Below are 21,798 nucleotides of genomic sequence, written 5' to 3'. Positions count from 1 at the left end.
CTTGTGCCATGCAGTGCTTTTGCACACTTCTGCTTCCCCTTCACATGGGTCCTGCTTCTATCTTGGCCTCTGATCATACTACCCAAATATATCTGACACCCTCTGTGGCCATTGCTGGTAGAAGCTCCAGTTTTCTTTCCAGGTAGTAAGAGGCAGCTCCCTTGTGGAAGAGGAAGGCAATAAGAGCAAAAGTTCTGGGAGTGAAACTGCTGGCCACTCACACAAGAACTGAGAACTGGGTAGAACACCTGCAGAAACCTGAACAGGTTTCTGTTCCTCTTTTTTCCTTCCCTATGAAAGAAATGGATAAATTTATTTTCATTGCCACATTTCCTTTAGGAAACTAAGGCAGAGGTCATGAGCTGAATGCTGAGTCATTGCTTTGATTTATGCACCCATTGCAGTTTGTATTTTATCCCTGCATATTGAGTAATCATGTGACATTGTCAACTATTACAGTCAACTTATCTACACAATTAAAATAATTCTCCATAAATATACAGAAAATGCTTAGCATGACTGTAAAATAATATATAATTTTATAGACTTTTATTTTTAAAAGTTGTTGTATTTAGTTTTCTATATTTGATCCTTTACAAGAGAAGAATGAAAAGTAAGCAATACTAATCACCTTTTTCTAAACTAAGTATGTTATAATTGTTTCCAAAAGCTATTATCAGCTGCAGTTTACTAGTAAAGAGACAATTGTGGAAATCACTGCAGGAAATAAGAGGTGCTATGTGGAGCTATATTTATGTTTGCCTTCTAGCTCACTGAAGGAAACAATTAATGAAACAGGGATCCTATCAATTGGATACATGCTGCTCTTCCACAATGGAGCACCTTTACTTTTCTCTCTTTCGTGTCCCAGAAAACCATCTGCTTTAGCAAAACCAGTTTTCCCCCTTGTTTTTCTTGTATTTTGCTTTGGCAAACTATACTTTCCCCTTAAATCAGCTCTGCATAGAGTTCCATTCGGGTTCAAGACCACTCAGTTCTCTGGGTCCTAAGTACACTGCAGCTGTGTGCAGTACTGCTGAGATATAAATAGATCACCATCTCAGCAGGTTTTAAAGCTACAAATAAGCTTATTAAAATTGAGACATTGCACAAACTGCATTCAGCTCTATTAATGATTATCCTTGCATTCAGGAACACTGATTTCAGTTACTCCATAGCATTGCACAGAAAGGTGACAGTCAAAGAGATGTCTCTGGATCTAAGTTTACAGTACATATTTCTCTGAGTAGGAACAGCTACTTTTCATCAGGCTGATGTTTGAGAATTGAAAGAATGTATAAAGCAAATTTTTTTTTTTTTTGGCTTAGAGGAAGCTTGTCTTTATATCCTTGTATCAAATTCAGCTTGGTAAGAGAGAGAAAATGTACAAGAGGTATTGCTGGTGCTGGTGGAGGTTTAGCAACTAGATTAACTAGTTAAACTCCCACCATGGTTAAATACTGTTCTGTGTTTCAAAACCTGAATAGTCATCTGTTTTAGTTGCCAAACATCTGATGTAATACTGATTTCACTTGGTAGTCTACCTTTTACAATCCTTTTCTCTCAGATAAACATTAGATTAGTCTCCTGGTGTCTAAATAAATGCTAGGATTTCCAAAGATCTAGAAGACAAATGGAAATAGAAGACTTGGAGAAAACCTTCTTTTAATTTCTTCTTCAATTTCCCTTTTTTGGGATAATAGAGCTTTTTGACTTTTTTTGCAATCTTACCAACCTTCCCCTACATTTGCATTCTGTAAGAGATTTATTTATATTTAGCATTTTTCTTTGGCTAGCAGAAGAGGTTATGATGCTGGATTAGTGCTTTATTCATAGTAGGATTTCAGATGAGTCACGGATATATCTCTGCAGCAGCTGTTGCAGACCTTGTAATGCCATTATGCCGACTCTGAGCGAGATGTTGCACTCAGGTTCTGTGGCTACCCTCTTAGTGATTTCTACAACACAGAAGCCCTCCAATGTCGATGATGGGACACTATCAACGAAATTTTGATGTAGAGCATATGCTGCAGGCACAATGCACACAACATGCACTTTTGTGACCTTTTCAGATCTTACATGGAAAAACACTGCAGAAGATGAGGAACATGTACTTGCAGAAGTTTGTTGCTGTGACCTGTCAAAAAAGATTCACTTCCTGAATAGTAAAAAAACAAAACAAAACATTTCCTAACTCAGCAAAAGAAAAACTGAAACCCAAAACTCCCAACTAGAGAGTGAAACAAACAAGAGAAAAAAACCCCAGAAACCCAACAACAAAAAATAACCAAACAAAATGCTTCCTTGCTCATAGTATGAAGGAAAAAAATCCACAAAACAAAAAAGTAAAATAAATACCTCTTTGCTGATGATTTTTAAAAGTCCTATTTTCCTGCTCACGGTAAAACACCTCTGCAGCCTCACTAAAGACCATTAATGTCTATAAGAGCTTTTAGAGGTTCTGCTGAAAAAGTACACAGTTGTACTACAGAAGGAAATAGATCTCATTTGATACCAGAAATTTGGTCAGGAATTTAGCTGAATGTCTGCAGAAGATTAGAAAGCATTTTATACATTCCCAACACCATTATGAAATTCTGAGTTCTGGGGAAGAGTTATCATAAGCATGGACCAGATAATACTTGACATTTTAAGCTTCAATCCCAAGAACTCTGCTAAGCTGCCACCCTTGAGTGATGCCATCTGCACAGGAATATTAATCCCATATTTACCTCCAAAGTCTCTTATGTTAAAATTGTCACTCTCAGCTAAATTCAGATTTAGAGCAGATAACCTGCTACACCTGAGGAGAGGTACATAAAGTACAGCCACTTGTCCTAAGGACTCAGTAAATAACAGCTGTGATCACTTTTTTCTGTGAAGTCATCCAGTCAGGTAACAGCAGTGCATTGGATGAATGTAGGATATACACCTGGCTTCTGGCATGCATTTCTAACATTACACTTGCTAGTCAATGCTCTTTTTATTTGATTTCACTCCACTGCCTTTATTTGAGTATATCTGGAGTTAATCTGGTTTGTGAAGATATAAATAAAGTAATAGAGGACATGCATATAGAGATTTAATAGTAGCAAGTTCTATTTCTGAAAATCAGAAATAGAATGATGCAAAATTGCTATGGTGTGAAGATACATAAATAAAAGGGGGCAGAAGAATGAGCTAAATAATTTTTTTACACTGCTGATTACCCAAAAAAGATGGATATTTTTTGACATGTCAAACATCTCAAAGATAAAACATGAATTCTCACTGCCAATACAAAGGAAGGGGCATCTGTCATGTTACACATTCACTTGCTCTGTATCAGAACCTCCTTCAAAGCTTTTCAGAGACTCCTATCATGCTACATGTTTTCATTTTGCAATGAAACCAGCACAACGACATTATTTTGTTTAAAGGTCATGCAAACGTTGGCTGAGTACACTCTTAAACAAAACTATTTCATAAATACACATGGTTAGAATATTTCATAAGGACCCAGTGTTGCAAGGTTTTGATATGTGAGCAATGACCTTATTTCCCAGATTAGTCTGTATTTATCACCTACATAAAAGGGAATAGACATTGTAAATACTTACAAATACACCAACACAGATCAAAATAATCTTGTCCTATAATGGTAAATATTACCTCTGGGCAACTAAGTATAGGCTAGATATAGTGTGTGTGAACAATAAGGTACTGTTCAACTGAAAGTTGGATGTTTTAGTTCCTGACATTGGCTGTTCTAAAGTTCCTGAAACAAGTTATGACAGAATGTTCTTTTTTTAAAACATATTGCAGCTGCCCTTCTATCTAGGTAGCTTTATATCTCTCTTTATTGTGATATTGCAAAGCTAAATGAATGCTGAAGACAGACTTTATTAGAAAGTAAAATACCATGTCATCAGCATCAAACATAGAAATAGGCATAATTATATTCTTCATTTAAGAGTTCCATTCTTCTAAAGATTACATGAGAATGCTCTTCTGCTCTTCATCTTTTTTTTTTTTAATTGTGCCACCTTACTCTAGAGGAGACAGAAAGGAAATGGGTAGTGCAATAGGTCACATCATTGAGGAATAATACTGATACATAGCCTAGTATTATTTGGCACTATGCTTTTTAGGCAGAAGCAGGTTTTTCATTTTTTCTACCAACTACAGAATAACACAATGGGTTTAAAATTACTGAAAAAAAATATCTGGGCAGTATCCTTGCACATCTAAGCTTAATAGCAAAAAGAACTGTCAAGTTTTAGCAAGGACTGTCAAGTTTAGCATGTCCAAGATTTAATTATGAGGTTTTCTTTTTACTGTAGGACAAGGAATATATTAATAGAAAATTTTTATAAAAGCATAGGGAAACAAAACTTTGGGAAGTTGGGAAAAGTGGTTTGTGACCAAAGTTTAAAGCCTGTAAGGTTCAACAGGCAGCCAGGATACTGTGACTTTCAAGTCAGGACAAACTGATTCTGTAACTCTTACAGTAAAACTTCCCAGGTTTTTGCAGGCATTCTAGAGCCAAAGATTAAAAAATCGTCATGCAGGTTATTTTCAGTTTTCATTAAAATTATTAGATTTCAATCTAAACCATCTGACAACTTTAATGTCAAAGTTATTCTTTTACAGGCAGACTAACATTCTCCTGGAATGGTTTGATGAAGTGTGCCATGAACATCATTAGTATTCTGACACTCCTGAGTTTCAAATCTGATTTGTCATAAGAGTTGGAAATTTGGTTATTACTCATAGCTCAAGAACTGAAGCTCTTAACCAAGGAGTAGGACAAGTACCAACCCCAATATCAAATACCAGACATTTGCCCATGAGTGTGTAGAAAGCATGAGTTTCTTGGTGTCTTAAAGAGGTGTACTTGGATAGCTTAAGACACTTTGTCCATTATTTTAACTCCTCTCTCTTCCTTTGCCTTGTACAATGTTTCATTACTCCTTTCATTACTCCTACCTTCCCTATCTACAACTATTTCCTGACTCCAGTCCTCAGTGCTGCAATCACGCCTCATCCTCCTCATGCAATTTTCTCCAAAAGTGAAATTGAAAAACATAGGAAGTTTAATTTTTTTAGTCATTCAATGTTAATCTAGTACATTCCCTCCTGATCTGGGAAAGACACTGGGAAAAGGTAGCACAGAGGGGAATCCTGCTCCGTCCTTCAAATCCCAGCAAATGGTGTAACCTTCAGAGATTTGGCTGTCAAATACTGCCTGCACTGAGAATCTGCAAGCTCAGATGTTTGGAGTCATGACTTGCCCAATTTCAAGTTGACTTTATTCTCACCTTTTTTTGAGCAATGTCATAAAATATTCCTCTGACAATTAGGCAGATCAGCTGCATGTCTGCAAAGGTTTTGCAGTTTCTCAACTAAACAATCTGAAAATATTTAAAATAGGAATCTCTCACCACACCATTTTCTCTCTCCCAAAGGCTGGCTGCTCATATTTGGATGCAGTGAAATCAGGAAGCGACAAGAAGGCACAGAGAGCAGTTTCCAACCTCAAATCTGTTACACTGCAGGAGGGCATTACAGGCAGTGCCCACTGTACTGCCCTGCTACTACAGAGAGTGACACCTGCTCACTCTCCTCAAAACACAGAGCTGACTCATGCACTACATTGCTTTCTTTAACAGATATTTTTTTAGTGGATTTTAGACTGATAATGAGCTTCTGGTTTATGATTTTCTTTATTCATATTTGAATATGCCTGCTATCAGAGCTCTTAGCTATCTCTGCCTTGATATTAGGATAGATACTTAAATCTCTTATCAGTGCTTTCTGTAACTGACTGCCTGTAAAACTGAAAGCATTTATTGTGGTATATGTTCTCTTTATTCCCCCTGCTTGTTCTCCCAAAAACATGTATCTAATTGGAGACAAGTATTTTAACAGTTTTTTGGAAAAGTATCCCAGCTGTTTTCAATTTAAATTTCAGCAGCCTTCCTCACGACCCAGTTATTCCATACGCAGTGTCTTAACATCTTTAAAATTGTAAGTGTTAAAGCCAGCATGAAATGGAGGAAAATAGCAATGAATTCTACTATTTTTATCAATGTAAAATTATATAACTTTAATTTCCACTGATTTCTTAAAGTGAAAGTAATCACTGAACAGCAGAATTAAATTGTCATGCTGTGTAATTAAGACCTGTGTGTGCTACCAGTCATTACCTTTTTAGCTTTTTCTTATAAGATTTGCCCTCACAGAAGAAACCAATTTAGTATAAACATCTGCATTTTGTTTCTCTTCTGTGGTTTTAATCTAGTATTTGCATAAGCATGTGATCAGCCACAAAGAGGCCATCTGGCTGGCCACACTCTCCCTGATCCATTTTCTTTATGTGCCAACAGTGCTTGCTCCTATGCCATCTTCCTTGTGGATAAATCCGCTCAGCACAACACTATACCCAAACTATCAGCATGACTGTTTCTGTCTGCTGAGCAATAAGTATACTTGTGTGTTTGCCACAGCTTCAGAAACATCAAGGAATGCCTGCAGAATGCTACAATAGCCTTGAACCCACTGTGAAGGCCAATAGCCTGACAAGAGTTCAAATCTTTGCCTTTTTGGTTTGGTTTTTTTTTTCAGGCATGATGAATTTCCTTATTTTCTTCAGCTGTGACTGACTTTCAAGAGAGTCACATGCAGACCTTCACTTTCATGTTCCCCTTTAACTGCCTGCTCTTCCATGACTGCTCTTCCTGTTTAGCCAGTTTACCAGTTATATCACGACAAGGTCCTGTGAGGTCCAGCAGGTAGGCACTGGCAGTCCTGTAAGAAACTGCCTCTACTGTGGCCCTATATTTATGACTTAAGACCATGGAAACCCAAGATGATGATCATTTCAGCCCAGCCTTACATGGTCTTGAATGCCTGCAGAGAGACCTTGACAAACTGAGCAGTCACCCACCATATGAACTCCTGAAATACTGACTGGGCTATCACCAGCCAAATGAAATTCAACATGGAAAGAGCCAGACTCTGCAACTGGAATGGGGAAACCCTGGATGTACAGACATACTGGGGAATGAGAGGCTGGAAAGCAGTGCTACAGAAAGGGACATGGCAGTCCTGGTCAACAGAAAGTTGAACATGAGCCAGCAGTGCCCTGGCAGCCAGGAGGGACAGCCCTGTCCTGGGGGGCATCAGGCACAGCATCATAAGCCAGGAAAGGGGGGGGATTGTCCTGCTCTGCTCTGCACTGGGGCAGCCTCACCTCGAGTCCTGTCTGCAGTTTTGGTCAATATAAGAAAGATATTAAAATATTATGAAGTATTCAAAGGAGGGCAAGAAAGATGGTGAAGGCCTTGAGCAGAAGCCACATGAAGAGCAGCTGAGGTCACTCGGTCTGTTCAACCTGGAGAAGAGGGACTGATGTAACCTCATTGCAGTTGCATCTTCCTTCTGAAGGGAAGGGCAGACATTGATCTCTTCCTCGTGGAAGCACCAAGCCTGACAGAGTTCAAGAAGAATTTGGACAATGCTCTCAGCCCCATGGTGTCACTCTTGGGACAGAGGGAGGATCAGAAATGGGACTCAGTGATCCTTCCAACTCAATTTATAATCTGATTCTTTGATTCTCTGACTTCCTCTGAAGGGCTAAGCACTATTCTTAGCAATATTGAGGCCAGGGCCTCATTATGATAGGCTTGGCATTATTCATGTTAATATCATAAGAGAATAGTAAGGGACCTTAAGGATATTGTTGTTCCAAACCCCCTGCCATGGACAGGAAACCTTCCACTAAACCAGGTTGCTCAGAGCCTAATCAAGTCTGGTCTTGACCACCTCCAGAGATGAGGAGTCCACAATCTCCCTCCCTGGGCAACCTATTCCAATGCCTTACCACCCTTACAGAAAAGAATTTCTTCCTCATATCTAATCTAAACCTCCCCTCTTGATTAAGGCCACTTCCCCTTGTCCTATTACTACATGCCTTTGCAAAAAAAAAAAAAAAAAAAAAAAAAAATCATCTCTGTTTAAAAGATAAATGAAAGCTTCCAAAGTTAAAGTTGAAAATGTGGAAGTCATATAGTCATGTGTGACAACTCCTAACGTATATGGCACCACAGACAGAAGACAGCAGAGGTCTCCAGAGATCTCTTCCTATGTAGCCTCTCTGTCTATATCCATCCCTCATTCTTGCAAATTGAGTTCTAGCAAATCCTGTTTTGGGAAAAGATAAAGAGTAACTTTCCTTCCCTTCACGTGTAAAAATGAAGTTATGAAAGGAAAGGATAATGAAGTAGATTTAAAGAACTACTGATACACTAACTTTATTGACCAAAAGGAATGCTCCTGATGGCACATTTAATAGTATCTGTACTGTTTTTCAAGGCCAAGCTACAAAACAGACTAAGAACTGGCCATAAATGTATTGCACCAGTGTGGACATCTAGGCTGACTGCTTCCAACTACCACAATTCCATTTAGCATGTGAGATCACAACTTTCCAGGAACTTGCAAGTCTGATGTGCTTGCAGCAAATGATGCTGCCACACAGTATTACAGGATGCACACCAGAGAAGATGTGCTTGCACACTTCCATTACAAGCAACCATGAGTTTGGTTTTATCCCATGGAATTATATATGAGTAAGTATTTTTTTCCTTCAGTGCCACGAACATGAATGTATAGGAGTATAAAGAAAATTTGAGTAAAGGATCTTTAGTCTGAGGTATGGAAGTTGATCTACAAAGAACAGGATATACAGATGTAGCATCTCTATCTGCTACACCTGGATCTGCTTTGTTTCTGTTTGTCTGGGGTTTTCTTGCTTTCCTATGATTTGTTTATGCAGTCAGGTACTGCTACAGCAGCTGAGGGAGAAACTAACAGGAATGCCTTCACAGGTTTCTATAAATCAGCCTGGAGATTGAATTATTTAATGTGATTTGTGGCATGTTCTATGTCTAAATATCCACTTCAGGGGGTTGATATTTCTTTTATTAACATGTTTTGCCTCAGAAAAGGAGAAGTTTTGTACTTCATAATCATAAAGGATACGATCAACATAAATTTACACTGGCTTGTATGAAAAAAGCACATTCTATAATGAAAATTTCACAGATGTAACATGTGGGCAAACAGAAGATTTGATGTTTCCTGTTAAACCACCAAAATAACTGTCAAGAATTTCACTAGAAATATTTGAAATATCCGCAAAGTCAAATATTTTTTAAAAATTTGGAGATATTTTTACCTGAGAAGATAAAACATAACATGAGAAATTCCAAAGTTTAGAAAAAAATGAGCTAACATGTCATTTTGTAAATAAACTAATTAACATTTTAATGGTTTCAGGAAGAATTTTAAAGCACTTAATCTGATCTCTCTTATATATAGTTAGCAGAAGCTTTTGCTCAAACATATGCAGAATGGATTTAAAAATCAGTACACAAAATCTGTAATCATTAACCTTTCAGAGGGTCAAAGAAAGCAAAAAAAAAAAAAGCTACTGCTCCATTGAGCACAGAACTAGTTGCCTTCAGCAATATCATACATAGCCTTCTAGTAAATGACAGACTCATCTGATCTACAATGGTTGCTTCCCCATATCTTTTTGAATTTTAGATGTAGTTATTTATAAAATTTCATTAGACATTTTCTATTCTATGGGAGTATCCTGTATATTCAATTACAAAAGTAATGGTTTAGAATTATGAGAGTTTGAGATTAATAGCACAGCCATCAGTTCCTGCACTATGAAGCAGAAAAAGACATATACCAGAAATCCTTTCCACAAAGCTCTGGAAAAGCAGCAAAAGTTAAAAAGTTACAGTATTAATTTTCCCTTCCACTACTGTATGAAACCTGGCCACTTATCAATATATCACAAAGGGAAACTGCACCCTGAAAATTCATATGAATTATTAGCATTACTGGGAAAATCTAGACTAAAATTTTATGTGTGTCAAGTTTGTGAAAACTTCAAGCCTGCAGAACTAATTTATCCTGCTTTATATATGCAGTTATTTTATATGGAGTATTTCCTACTCTGGTAGGCTACTACAGTGCACAGTTAGTAAATCAGAAAGAATGGAAATGCCTATATTTTCTAATAAAGTAAGTGCTTATACCATTTTCAAGAACAGATCTGATTTGGGTGTAGTAGTCACCCCTGAAAGCCATTACAGATGAAATGGTGATGTAAGACTGGATCATCACAGCTCAGTCAAATCATCAAACTATGGAGTAGTGGAGGTGATATTTTTGACATATGTATAAACGTGTATCCTTTCACAATTTTCTTTTACTAGCTCAACATTTCAGCTGTCATTGCAAGACATTTTATGTCTGAAATAACTTATTCTTCTCAATGAATATGCAATTTTTCTGCATATATTTTAAAAACGAGGTTTCTGTCATCTTTTGTTCCAAAAGGTAGGGTGTGCTAATAAATTAATGCTAATAAATTTCTATCTGCTTCACCAGAGCTTTCACATATTTCAAAATACACATTGAAATTGAAGAGAAAACTCAATTAAGAGTGTCATCTAATCTTTAAAGCAGAATATAGGCATATTGTTTAATTTATAGCTGTGTTGGAAAGCAGAATGACTTGCTTCTCTTTTGCAATCCTGTCATGTACATTCCAAACAAGTGATGATCCAAAGCTAAATATTGGATTCCTTAAGTATAGAGCACATTTTCAAGTGCAAAAACTAAGCATACTCTCAGCTTAAAAAGCTGCAGAAGGCTTTTCTGACCTGTTTGTATCAAAACAGGAAGGGTGCAATGTGGAGTTGGAAATTTGAGTGACACAGGTTCCATTTACATAGAAGAGGTGAAAGGGTGGAGTTCATACAGTTGTCTTGCAAAGGAAAGAAATAAACACAAGGGCCAGCTGGTTTTGCTGGCAGATCACGTAGGGGAAATGCAGAAGAAACAGACACTACTGTGCTTCTCCTGGAGTAATGTTGCAAGTGGATGGGGACTGTTAGGAAATATAGCAGCTGAGTTTCATTCATTTGGATGACATCTGGTTTAACTGTCTGTTGTGTAACTAAATGGTTAAACATGTTTATCTTACCATTGAGATTTTGTACAAGAAAACCTGAAAAATTTGAGAATTTCTTAACTGATAAGATTTAAAAAACCTTACTCATTCTTTCAAATATTACTCATGCTATAACTACAAAAAAGGTTTGGTTGTTGTTTTTTTAAAGACTTTTAAGGTTTCGCAGTAACTCAGAGTACACAAAAGTATACCAAAATTAAGGATAGTAATTTTTTTGTTGTGCTGTTTTGTGAGGTGGATAGTGGCCTTATTTGTAAAATAACTATTCACAATTTTAAATTACACTTGGCAGCATTGTTATAGTATCTTCTGTTCTCAAGAGGGTACACTTCCAGCTGCCCAAAGGTATCAGTAATAAGCACCACTTGCCAGGGATATTGCAGTCAAAAAACCCAGTTTAGACATAAAACAGCATCCAAATGTGGATTTAAGTGACAATCCTATTTGTCACCAGCACTGCAGTAATTTGGGGGGAATGCATGTTGACTGGCATGTATATTGACTTTTAGTGAATTTCACAATTTGGTTGCAGCCTTTTAACAATAGTGAAGCTGCTATAAATTGCAAACCACCACTCCCACTCCCAGCCCCCTCAAGATTCTCTTTCACAAAAAGGCCCTATTGACGCTGGGAGGTTTATATATATATATATATGAGTCCCCTAAATCACTGCTTCAGTCAGGCTTCAATGGAATGTCACAGAAAACTAGAAGCTGTTTCTTGCTGAAAGTAATTTGCACCAGCCAAGACTGCCCACGGCTGACTGACCCACACTGAGCATTTCTTAAAACTGGATGAGCAATGCATGTTGTTTCCCGGCATTTTGTTTTACCAGAAGAATGCATGAAGAGGCATCCTTCTACAATCCTTGTTTCTGGTTCAGAAAAGAAAGAAAAAAACCTCAAAACACACAAAAACACAGACAACCCACACAGATTGCTGCACAGGATGATGCAGAAGAGCACTGTCTTTTGAAGGACACTCTTGAGCAGGTTTTCTGACCGGTGACTTGAAAGAAACCCACAGTATTTATTCCCTAATGCAGTCTTCTCTGAAGCAAATTATTCCTCTTCCTTGATATCTGAGCTCAGCATTGAAGAAAAACAAATTCTTGGTTCACTTTCCTCCATGAATGAAGCACTGCTTCATAGAATCATAAAATCATTAATGCTGAGAAAGACCTCTACACCACTGAGTCCAACCATTAACATAATACTGCCAGGTCCATCACTAAACCCTAAACACCAACAACATCTACATGTTTTACTTGATCCATTTACCAAGATTAAATTTTATACAATTTTATCAAATGTTCACTCTGTTGCTGTCAAGAAAGACTATATATATATATAATTTTCTTATAGTGGGTGTATATCCTCTATAGTGAAAACAGCAGCAATTCTACATCTGTAATCTGTGTTATGTACTTTCTTGAGGACACAATGGTGGCCTTTAGGGGACACGTCAGCCTCAAATCCTCTCAAGATTCACGAGACAAGAGTAGCTTTATTCCATTCCATCATCCTCCAGCCAGCCAGTATGCCTTATGCCCGACTGAAACAGATGCAAGACATGACTATGCCAAGCAGACCTGCCTCCACCATCCCCTTTCCTATTTTCTCCCGCATGCTGTTTTGGCTGTGGCAGTTTTTCGGGAGGCAGGGGGGCAGCATGCGGCAGGCGCACTGCTCAGCCTGTTGCCGTCACCCCAGAGTCACGCTCACAGTGAGTGCCGAAGTGAAAGTGCCGCTGCTGCTGCTGCTGCTGCTGCTGCTTCCGCCCGAGGCATCTGCGGCGGGGACCTCCTTCCAACAGCCCGCTCGGGAGCAGCGCTCGGAGTCACACTGACTCACGGCTGTCAAGCTGCGGCACCCTGACTGAGACTAAAAATAAGAAGTCGGGCGAGAGTTTGAAGGCTGCCTGTCAAACAGAGCGTGGCACAAACACTCTCCTCGCCTGAATGAGGGCTATGGAACAGGGTTTCAATTCCCTCTCCGGATGAACGCCTCCCAGCCCCCGCCGCGCCCCTCGCTCCACATCCACCTCGCTCAGCACCGTACGAGAGAGAGGGAGGGAGTCGGGGAGTCGCTCTGCACACAATCACGCCTGAGCAGCTCTGCCGGCTCGCCGCCGGGCCCGCTGCCCCCCATCTCTGCCCCCCAGCAAGGCCACCGGGCTGCGCACTCCCGGCAGGGCCCCGCTCACCCCGCCCGGCCCCGGCCCTCCCCGCCCCGTCACGGGTCCCGCCCGCCGCTGCTGCCGGAGACACCGGGCGACCTTGCCCGGGGCTTCCCCCGCCCGCCCCCAGCGCCGGGCAGCGGCCCAGGGCTCGGCGCGTTCCATTCCCCCCGCGTCACGGGGTGGGGGGCGCATCGGAAGCCCTTTGCTCGCTCCAGAGGCGGGACACACACCGCCGTAGTGCCGCTGCCCAGTTAGGCGCGGTGACCCGACGAGCCCGAGCCTGGGGGACAGGGAGATAGCGGCGGGACGCCTCGGGACAGGGAGACGGGGGGGGGGAGGGCGGAGTTGGTAGGTTCCGGAGGGGGCCGGCGAGTGCGGAGCGCGGGCGCCGCGGCTGTCAGTGAGCAGCGGCGGCGCCAGCGGGGACGGGCGCAGCCGGAGGGAGGCGCTGCCTCGGGTTGCCGGAGCCGCCGCCTCGGGCTGCTGGAGGAGCCGCCGCCGTCGGGACCCGCCGCCCTCACCCCGGGCCTCGCAGCGGCGCAGGGCGCGCTCCAGCGGGCGGCAGGTGCAGGGCGCGCCGCTGGAGGGAGGCGGCCGCGCCACCGCCCCGGCGATGCCGACGGTGCAGAAAACGGTGTCCGAGATCCGCTCCCGCGCAGAGGGTAAGAGCCGCCCGCCTCTTCGCGCCCGCAGGGAGCGACGGGGGAGCCCGGCCGGCGTTCCGGCGCAGAGCCGCGGCGGGGGCTGCGCCGCCTGGCCGGGAGGGGGCGATGGGAGCCGGTGTCGCGCCGCCGCCGCGCTCCTCAGCCCCGTCTCCGGTCGTGCCGTGCGCCCCCGGTGGGGCTGCGGCGGCAGCGACCCCAGCCTGGGGCAGGAGAGCTGCCGGTGCTGTCGGGGAGGCCTCGTATTTATGGTTGTCTACATCCGGTGAGCCCCGCGCAGCGTTTTGCCCCTCAGCGATGGCAGCGGTGGTTTCGTTTTCCCCGGGGTGTGTGGCTGCTCGGCCCGCCGGCCCCAGGCGGCAGCGGGGGCACAGGGCCTGGGGTCCTCGGCCCAGGAATAATCCGGAATCCCTCTTTTGTGACATATACGTGTGCGCTGACCATCAGAAACAAGCGTTTCTGATACACGGCTTGTGCCAGGAGGCTTCGGACAGCGCTGAAGTCTCGTGCCTAAGGGGATTTATTTAACCCCAGGTAACGTGTCAGCAGCTGCTTTGTGAAAAGAATCGTTCCTGTGGAATTACATTACTATATTTTATGCAAAAGTAACATTTGAAATCGTGGACCCCGAAGCAGCGGTGTGTTGGGGCTGCCTGTGATTTTTGGTTGCCGTAGGTAACAATAACAATGTCCCGGTAATGGCATAAGAAGTATTGAGGCAGTTCTGCTGGATTTATCCCCTTGTCTGAAAGCTTCCTTGCTTAAACCATATATCCAGTTGATTTGTTTGTTTTGTTGTACTTTGTTTGGTATAGGTAGGCAGAAACTTCCTCCCTGTCTCTTTCTTCCTTCTTCCAAACAAAGAATATTTTATTTCACTTTTGTGCAAGGAAAAGCACAAAGAATCATAGATTAGAAGTGGGCTGTTAGATGGATGTTCTTTTGCAGTTTTACCATGTTGATGCCTTCCTCCATCAAAAGTAGGTTTGTAGGAGGTCTGGCTCTGCCTCTGCCTAGGAAATGTTAGTGGCAAAGAAATGGAAGGATGCATCTTTCTAAGAAGAAAGGGAGAAAGTGCATCCTTTCAGGAACACTTCTGAAATGTGTTTACCACCAGAGCAGCAGTCCTGTATACTCACAGTGATTAGTAGATGCACATAATGAGACTAGTTAAACGTCCAATTTTTCAGTGCTTAATTTCAATTCCTTTTCACTTACCCTTGTTCCAGACAATTGGTTTTCACTGCAAGCTGAGCATTGCATAAATAAATTGGGAAGATGGATGCTCTCTTTAAAATGATCTAATTCCAGAACTCTTAATGGTTATTAATGGAATAAATGTGGTGTTTCCTAAAGGTAACTGGCTATCTAAGATTTACAATTGCAATAAAAGGAAAAAAAGAAAAAGTCTGGTTTATTTTTCAAGGTTGAATGACTGTGAAGCAGTTAAATACTGGGTTTAAGAAGCTTACCAAAACTACTTCCTTTAGGACTGACAGTAGGTATAAACCATCTTTTAAGAAACTTAACTTTTGCAAAATGCCATGATAGTTTTTTATTATACCAGTTGAGTTGATTCTATATGACTCATACTGTACTTTACCATATATATAGTACTACTCAAAAAAATTTGAAATCTGTTTTCTTATTCTTATATTAATGTGACACTTAGTAATTAATTTGATCTATAGTTAGTCTTTGCTTAGATATAATTCACAGTGAAACCACCAACATCAATTAGTCTCTTTTTTTTCTTTTTGAGATGAGTGATTCCAAGTCCAGTTACACCATACATTTACACTACATACTTGCCATTTCTAAACAGCTCTTTATAAATGCTACTGTTTTCTAAAACAGAGAACTTTTTTCTTTTTTTTTTTTCTAAAACAGAGTGTTTTCTAAAACACTGCTGTGTATTTGACAGGGACATAAAGGAACTGTCAAACCCTAGTTCTGGCAACAGCCCAAGTCTCTTAGATAAGCACTATGCCAAGTGATGATAAAGCTTCTTTCAGAGAACTCTGGCAAAGTCTTACCCCAGTGCAGAGTTGTTACTGGCAGGGTCCCTCTGTGTTCTTGGAACTCTGGAAATGCTGTAATCACAAACAACAGCTTCCATGACTTCTGTCATAGTGTGGACCATTCCTTAGCCTAAGACTAAGGTGGGGGTGAGGGTCTGACAGACAGGACTACTTGCCTTAGTCTAGAATTTTTGTATTGTATCTTTGGGCTTAAAATCTGACTTTTCTCTCCTGTCACTGCAGCAACTAATTCCTGCTTCAGAGACCTTTTCCATGGATCATGAACTACCTTACCAGGCTGGACTGCCTTGAACACCATCTCAGAAAGAACTAAGCTCTCTCTCACATGAAGTGATAGTGATAATGTTATTAGAAAAAATAAAATGTTTTGCTCAGATGAAACAAACTGAATCAGAACTGTCAGAACGATGTGCACATGTAGCATTCCCAAAAATTGGTCCACAGTTGCACAGAAGAATTGACACTACAGTCTGTAAATGATTGCAAAATAAAAATTATAGGTGTTTTAAGGTCTGTAAGCCAATATGCTACCTGCATAGAGAAAAGAATTTGAGCAAAAAGGAACTACTGATTTTGTGCCATTCTTCCAAATTTCTTCATGGCTGGTGAAGGATAACCAAGCATGTTTTAATAGGTTTAACAGGTTTAACCATGTTTTGCGTCTGTTATCCTGTTGCAAGAAATAGGTGCTGCTTACCACTTTGAAGTGGTATGTGTATCAATTAAGTCTCTCTCAAGGCACAGAAGATCTGGCCCTCTTAAACAAATGTAGGAAATTGGTGTCATGTATTCTGCAATTGCAAAACACAAGGGGAATTTTTTAGTAGTGTGGCCTACATAAAGCTTTATTAAATACAGTAACTAACAGTGGTTATTTTAGCTATATATAGCTTCACAGTTAATATATGCATCCATTAAATAATATGAAATTGGATCATTCAAGTAATTCTGTTTCTTTTGAGAGGTTCTGGGAAAGTGGAATTGTTCTTCTCAAGTCTTATTAGGGTTCTCTGAAGATTGAAGCATTAATCCTTCTCTGTGTTGGTGGAGTTCAGTGAACTGTATAGGTCATTGAGAAAGGACAGAGAGTTGAGATGCCATGATGCTGCCTACTAAAACTAGTAGGTAATAACTAGTTCTTGTTGGTGTTCTTGTACAAAATCTAGGTGAAGGTGAACTGGGGTAAAATGAGACGTCTTTCACATGAAGAATATATTTTGAAATTCTGTAGTGGTCATCAGATTGTCTTCAGCAGACTGTCAGTTTTTGTAGTGCCTGATGTATGCTTAGGTATTTCTGCTTATGGTCTTTAGGACTATATAACATTTTACCAGATGTAGTGATCATTATAGTCACTTGTGTCTGGGGGTTATTTGTGCAAAGTGTGTTTTGATCCCAGTGTTTCACAACAGGGAAAAATCTCGGTTTAGTTCTAGACAGGCTTGGCCATCTCAGTGGTACCAGCAGGTTCAAGCAGGTCATTTAAATTTCCTTCTGTGCTCTGAATCCTCAGGAGAACGGACTGATGGGTCAGGTTCCCAGTGCCTATCCTGTCATTGAAACTCAGTCATGGCTTTGCAACAAATAATTCTGAAGGCACTTTCTTTTTCATAGAGATTCCATCTTTGAACTATACCATGTGCTTCAGAAATATGAGCTTGCAAACAGACTATTCTGGCATTGGCTGGGATAGACTTAGTTTTCCTCCTAGCAGCAGATACAATGCTGTGTTTTGGATTTAGGCTGAGAATAATGTTGATACCACACTGATGTTTCCACTGTTTCTGAGCAGCATTTACACTAAATCAAGGATTTGTCATCATCTCGTTCTGCCCGGATAGGGAGGAGGCTGGGAGTTCAGAAGGTAAAGGAGGGGACACAGCCAGAGCAGCTGCCTGCCATGACCAAAGGGATATCCCAGACCTTTTGGTATCAACAACAAAACCAGGGAGAGTTGGCTGGGGGCTGGCAGCCTGCTGCTCAGGGGCTGGATGGACATTGGTCAGTGGTTGGTGAGCAATTGTGCATTACTTGTTTTGTATGTTCTTTTATCATGATTTTCCCTTCTTTTTTCTGTCTTATTAAGCTGTTTTTATCTCAGCTCGTGAGTTTTACCTTTTTTTCTGATTCTCTGCCTCAGCACTTGGGGTAGGCGAGTGAGTGACTGTGTGGTGTTTACCTGGCTCCCAGGTTAAACCACAGCACTTAGTTGTATAAGGTTCTTGGCTACAGCATCAGTTTTCAAAGGTTTTGAAAGCTCTACTTAGAGAATAAAAAAGATTTTTTTTTACAATAAAGAAGGGTGTATTAAAATCCTTTTGGCAATTTGGTTGAGGGTTTTCTTTCCTTCCCTTTATTTCCATATTGTAGTATATGTGTATGTAACATTACAAACTTGTAGTGAAAATGAGACTGTTTGAAGGAATGAAAGCTGAAAGTCTTAAACTACCCTACCTAAAGGAAAAATTAGGGGTATGGAATTTACTGTTGTTGTTTTACTAATATAGAAACTTTTTAATCAAGACTGGATTAGGAGGAGTCCCTACAAATATTGAGTGTTTCAAGAGAGATGCTTCTTCCAAATTTATTATTGGAATCAAAATATGGACTTCAATGGGTGCTCTTGTTGAAAGAAGCTCTAATTGGTTTGAGGGCTGTTTGTTTCATTGGTTACTTATTTATTAGCAATTTGTTGTTATTGAAGATGTTACGGGTTTTTTGCTGGGTAAGGCTGCCAAATGAGCTTGTGTCGTTCCTGGAGTGTTTTGTTGGCACCTGTAAAGTCTGTTAGGCTGGCTGTCCTTCCTCTGAAGAGACTTCTTGAGACAAATACTGATGTTTGAATGTGTGTGCCTTTCATTGGGTAAGGAAGGAAATAGAAAAATTGCAGAGGTGAATGTAGTAGTGGGGATTTCCTGTGTCATAATAGAGTCTGTGAATTATGAATGGGAAATGGGATGAAATAAAAAGTTTCTGCTGAGCCTTTTCTTAATGTGTGGAGATGTGACCTTGCAAAGTAGTGTCTGAAATGTATTTTGAATAGGTAAGAGGCAGTGTACTGGGCCAGTGGACTGGATAATGGCTTGGGTTTTGCCTAACACCTTTGCAGGCATTTATGAAACGTGCTAGAAATAAGCATTAAATTTTCATATACAGCCCTAATTATCCTTGACATGCTATAGGTTCTGATGTATTCAGTTGCATTATAATATATTTTAAGTGTCATTTTCTTGTTCTCATACAGAATGAACAGTGTATATTTAACAAGAAACTGTATACACACAGTATTGGTAGCAATCACCATTAAGACTTCTTGGTGATTGATTTATGGTGTACCTGTTGGTACTTTACAAGCTCCAGCCTGAAGACTGCTTGGGCCTGTTGTCAGCAGTGTAGTGGCTGACTGGTTGACAAAACATTGGTGAAAAGCCTTTGGAGGGAAGAATACAGTGGTGTCCCCTTTTACAGATGAAGGTTGGGATGCAGGCTGGCACAAGATTCTTCACAGAAGAATATACAGAAAGCTCAGCTTCCACTGGCTAGTGGAGGCAGGTGCTAGGATGTCAATGAGTCTAATAAAACTATTTCAAGTTAAGCACACACAAAATGAAGAATACACTGATGCCACTTCTCTGGCTAGTGTCACCAAGAAAATCTGGACCAAGTGAAGGAATCTCATTAACCAGTGAGACCAACCAATTAAGATTAACCAGCTTAATGGCCTTGGTTTCCAATGATCACATCCTTCTAGCTAAAGATTGGTCCATCACAATGAGCACAAAATCAAGCCAAGGTGACAGAAGGACTGGGTGAAGCAAAGCATTTGCAGTTAACAGCCCAGTGGAAAGCAGTGACAATTGGCATTCCTTAGGGGTCAGTATGGGAGCTGACTTTTTTCACATTTTGTCAGTGATTTAACAGTGAGATTGAGTGACCCCTCAGCAAGTCTGCTAACAGTGCCAGGCTGTGTGATGTGGCTGACATGCAGGAGGAAGGGATGTCATCCAGAGGGACCTTGACAGTCTTTAGAGGTGGCCTGTGTGAACCTCATGAAGTTCAACAAGGCCAAGTGCAAGGTCCTGCACCTGGGTCAGGTCAATCCCAAGCACAAATACAGGCTGTGTGGGCAGTTGACTGACAGCAGCCCTGAGGAGAAGGACTTGATGGTATTGGTGAACAAGAGGCTTCACAGGATTTGACAATGTGCATTTGGAACCCTGACAGCCCGCCACATCCTGGGCTGCATCAGAAGAGACATGACCAGCAGGTGCAGGTGTCATTACCTCAGTGGGCAGATGGGTGCTTCTGCCCATCTTCTCTGCTCTTGTGAGACCCCACCTGGAGTACTGAATCCAGTTCTGGGGCCCCCAGCATAAGAAAGACATGGACCTATTGAAGCAAGTCCAGAGGAGGGCCACTAAGTTAATCACAGGGCTGGAACACGTGTATGGAGACAGGCTGAGGGAGTTCAGCCTGAAGGAGAGAAGACTCAGAGGACATCTTCTAGCACCCTTGCAGTGTCTAAAGGAGGCCTGCAAGAAGGTTATAGAGGAACTTTTAACAAGGGCATTTATTGATAGGGCAAGGAGTAATGACCTTAAGGAGGGTAGGTTTAGATTACATATTAGGAAGAAGATCTTTACTATAAGCATGGTAAGGCATTGAACAAGTTGCCTGGAGAGGTTGCAGACTCCCTATCCGTGGAAGTGTTCAAGACCAGTCTGGGTGGTGTTCTGAGGAACCTGATTGACTGGAAGGTTCTCTGCCTGTGACAGGAGGGTTGGAACTACATGATCTCTAAGGTTCCTTCCAAACCAAACCATTTTGTGAATTAGCAAGGAGTCCCTGACAAAGCTCACATATAAAAAGGTGAACCTACAAGAGGTCAAAGCAGCAGCAGGTGGCTGTAGAGGAGTAGAGAGAGAGATCTAGGTGGCAAAGTCACGGCTTACCTGGGGTTCAACCTGGTGAGTGCCTTATAGATGCCATTCTTGTTCTCCTTGAGATTTAACAGCAGGAAGATGATGACTGAGAAGGGTGATGCCTCTAGGCTACATGCCACAGCGAACCTGGAAACAAAAGACAGAATAGGATGCAGTAAACAGTGTCTTCTCCCCTTTGGTCTCTACTGATAAGATCAGCTTTCAGGAACCCCAGGTTCCTGATGCCAGTTAGAAAGTCCAAAACAAAAAAGACTTACCTTGGTGGAGAATGATCAGTTTAGGGAACAGTGGAACAAACTGGCAATACAAGAGTCTATTAACCTAATAAGATGCAATCATGAATGCAGAGGGAGCTGGCAGGTCTCACAGTTATGCCACTCTCAGTGATCTTTACAAGGTAAGGATGGTCTATGGGGAGTGTAGGCTTTTAATGAGCATCTTGAATATATAAAAACAACTATTTTGTTTTTTCAGGGGTCATTACCTGTGAGAAATGCAAATACATTGAGTTCACATCCACTATAAATGTCCTTTTTTGTCTCATGAAGTGCTTTGAATCTTGTGTAAGTAAATCTATTTATATGGAAAATCATGCTGTGTTTTTACAGGCTATGAGAAGACAGAGGATGTTTCAGAGAAAACTTCCCTAGCTGATCAAGAGGAAGTGAGAACTATATTCATCAATCAGCCCCAGCTAACCAAATTCTGCAATAATCATGTCAGGTATTAACAAAAACACCAGAGCATTGCATGCTGAATAGCAAAATTGAAAAGGTTTCATTAATTCTACTTCTGTCATTTCTCCTGACCACCAATGACAGTCTTAGACACTGGAGGGAAGAATGAAGTGAGATGAGGAGACAAGTAAGCTGTTTCAGTTACAAACTTGACCTCCTAAATTTTTAAGAATGGAATGAGGAAGATACAGCTGG

The 21,798-nt window shown here is 41.2% G+C and overlaps 1 protein-coding gene across 1 annotated transcript in view; it reads left to right on the top strand.

The window, feature by feature from the left end:
- The first annotated feature begins 13,654 nt into the window (after positions 1-13,654).
- ATP8A1 (ATPase phospholipid transporting 8A1) overlaps positions 13,655-21,798 on the top strand; it is a 100,458-nt gene continuing 92,314 nt past the window's right edge. Inside the window, exons 1-2 of the mRNA XM_059469861.1 lie at positions 13,655-13,881; positions 21,475-21,589. Coding sequence (XP_059325844.1) covers positions 13,833-13,881; positions 21,475-21,589 — 164 coding nt within the window. The 5' untranslated portion in view covers positions 13,655-13,832. The remainder of the gene's footprint in view (positions 13,882-21,474; positions 21,590-21,798) is intronic.

The sequence above is a fragment of the Ammospiza nelsoni genome, chromosome 4 (genome assembly GCF_027579445.1).
Source record: "Ammospiza nelsoni isolate bAmmNel1 chromosome 4, bAmmNel1.pri, whole genome shotgun sequence".
Classification (NCBI taxonomy): Eukaryota; Metazoa; Chordata; class Aves; order Passeriformes; family Passerellidae; genus Ammospiza; species Ammospiza nelsoni.
The sequence above is the reverse complement of the archived record's forward strand: the minus strand, read 5'-3'. Positions and strand labels throughout refer to the sequence as shown.